General features: G+C 64.7%; 1 protein-coding gene across 1 annotated transcript; it reads right to left on the bottom strand.

Moving 5' to 3' along the window:
* Positions 1 to 103: 103 nt before the first annotated feature.
* On the bottom strand, positions 104 to 1,408 carry FOXB2 (forkhead box B2). The gene has a single exon (XM_044683810.1). It carries the CDS (start codon positions 1,406 to 1,408, stop codon positions 104 to 106), a length of 1,305 nt encoding a protein of 434 aa, XP_044539745.1.
* Positions 1,409 to 1,469: the final 61 nt, after the last annotated feature.

The following is a 1,469-nucleotide window of genomic DNA, read 5'->3' as shown; positions in this document are numbered from 1 at the left end:
CTCTCTCTCTCTCTCTCTCTCTCTCTCTCTCTCTCTCTCTCCCGTCTACTTTTCCCTAGCGGGAGAAGAGGGAGTCTCGTCTGCTAGTCCAATTCCATATGTCTTAAGAGTGCACCAGGACAGAGTGTAAGGAACTGCCCTTGTTCTCCGCCGAATTGGGGGGAGTCTGCTCCAGCAGACTGGAAGCCGGCGAGGCTGCAGAGGGGCAGATGGGTGGAGGAGGCGGCGGCGGTGCGTTGACCGTCAGTGCGGGTGGCAGGGCGGCTACAGGTGGCAGGGCCGGAGTGGGTTTGATAGGGACGGGAACTGCAGGCAGGGTCTGTCCAGGCGGGTGGCACAGGGTCTTAACTGGCACCCCAAATGCCCCGTAATCTGGGCCCACTGGCACCCCAGCGGCTGCTGCAGCAGCTGCGGCCGCAGCCACTGAATCCATGACCCCGACGTGAGGCCACATGGAGCTGACCACGTTACTGAGCTGGCTAGGCACCGGATAGCCAAGATGATGCATCACCGACGCCAAGGGCAGTCCCCCTGCCTGGATCACGCCCTTGTAGTCCCTTCCGATGATATTCTCGATGGCGAACGGATGCTTGAAGCCGGAAGACGATGCTGCGGCTGCGGCCGCTGCTGCAGCCGCCGAGCCCAGCCCGTAGGGGGGAAATTGGGACAGCCTGCCCACGCTACCCACGGCTGCGGCCGCAGCTGCTGCTGCAGCCGCCGCCACAGCTGCCGCTTCCTGCATCTTGCCCGGGTGCGACTGGGGCTGCGGCTGCGGCGGAGGTGGCTGCGGCTGTTGCTGTGGCGGCTGCTGCTGCGACTGGAGGTGCCCCGACTGAGCCGGCTGCGGGGCGGGAGCTGGTGGCTGCTGGTGGAAATAGTGCACCATATGAGGCGGTGGCGGCTGTGGCGGGTGGTGGTGGTGGTGGTGAGCCGAGGGGTGGTGGTGGTGATGGTGGTGGTGGTGGTGAGGGTGGTGAGGGTGATGAGGGTGGAGGTGGCCCCCTGGCCCCGAGCCCCCCGCCCCCTTGGCCGACGCCGCGCCCCCCGGGTGCAAGTGCGGGTGGTCGGCGCGCACCACCTTGAAGCGCTTTCGGCGCCGCAGGAAGCTGCCGTTCTCAAACATGTCCCCGCAGTCGGGGTGCAGCGCCCAGAAGCTACCCTTTCCTGGTTGATCTGGCCGCCGCGGGATCTTGATGAAGCAGTCGTTGAAGGAGAGGTTGTGGCGTAGACTGTTTTGCCAGCGTTGCGTGTGCTCCCGGTAGTAGGGAAAGCGCTCCATTATGAACTTGTAGATATCGCTCAGGGGCAACATCTTCTCCGCCGAATGCTGGATGGCCATAGCGGTCAGCGAAATGTAAGAGTAGGGCGGCTTCTGGTCGCTGTACGAGCTCTTCCCTGGACGAGGCATTGCCCCCTCCACCCTCCCTCCCACCCCCTCCGGGCCTCAGCACCTCCCTCTTCCTCCACCC

The sequence above is a fragment of the Gracilinanus agilis genome, unplaced genomic scaffold (genome assembly GCF_016433145.1).
Source record: "Gracilinanus agilis isolate LMUSP501 unplaced genomic scaffold, AgileGrace unplaced_scaffold35569, whole genome shotgun sequence".
NCBI classification, from domain to species: domain Eukaryota; kingdom Metazoa; phylum Chordata; class Mammalia; order Didelphimorphia; family Didelphidae; genus Gracilinanus; species Gracilinanus agilis.
This window is presented reverse-complemented; position numbering and strand designations above follow the sequence as displayed.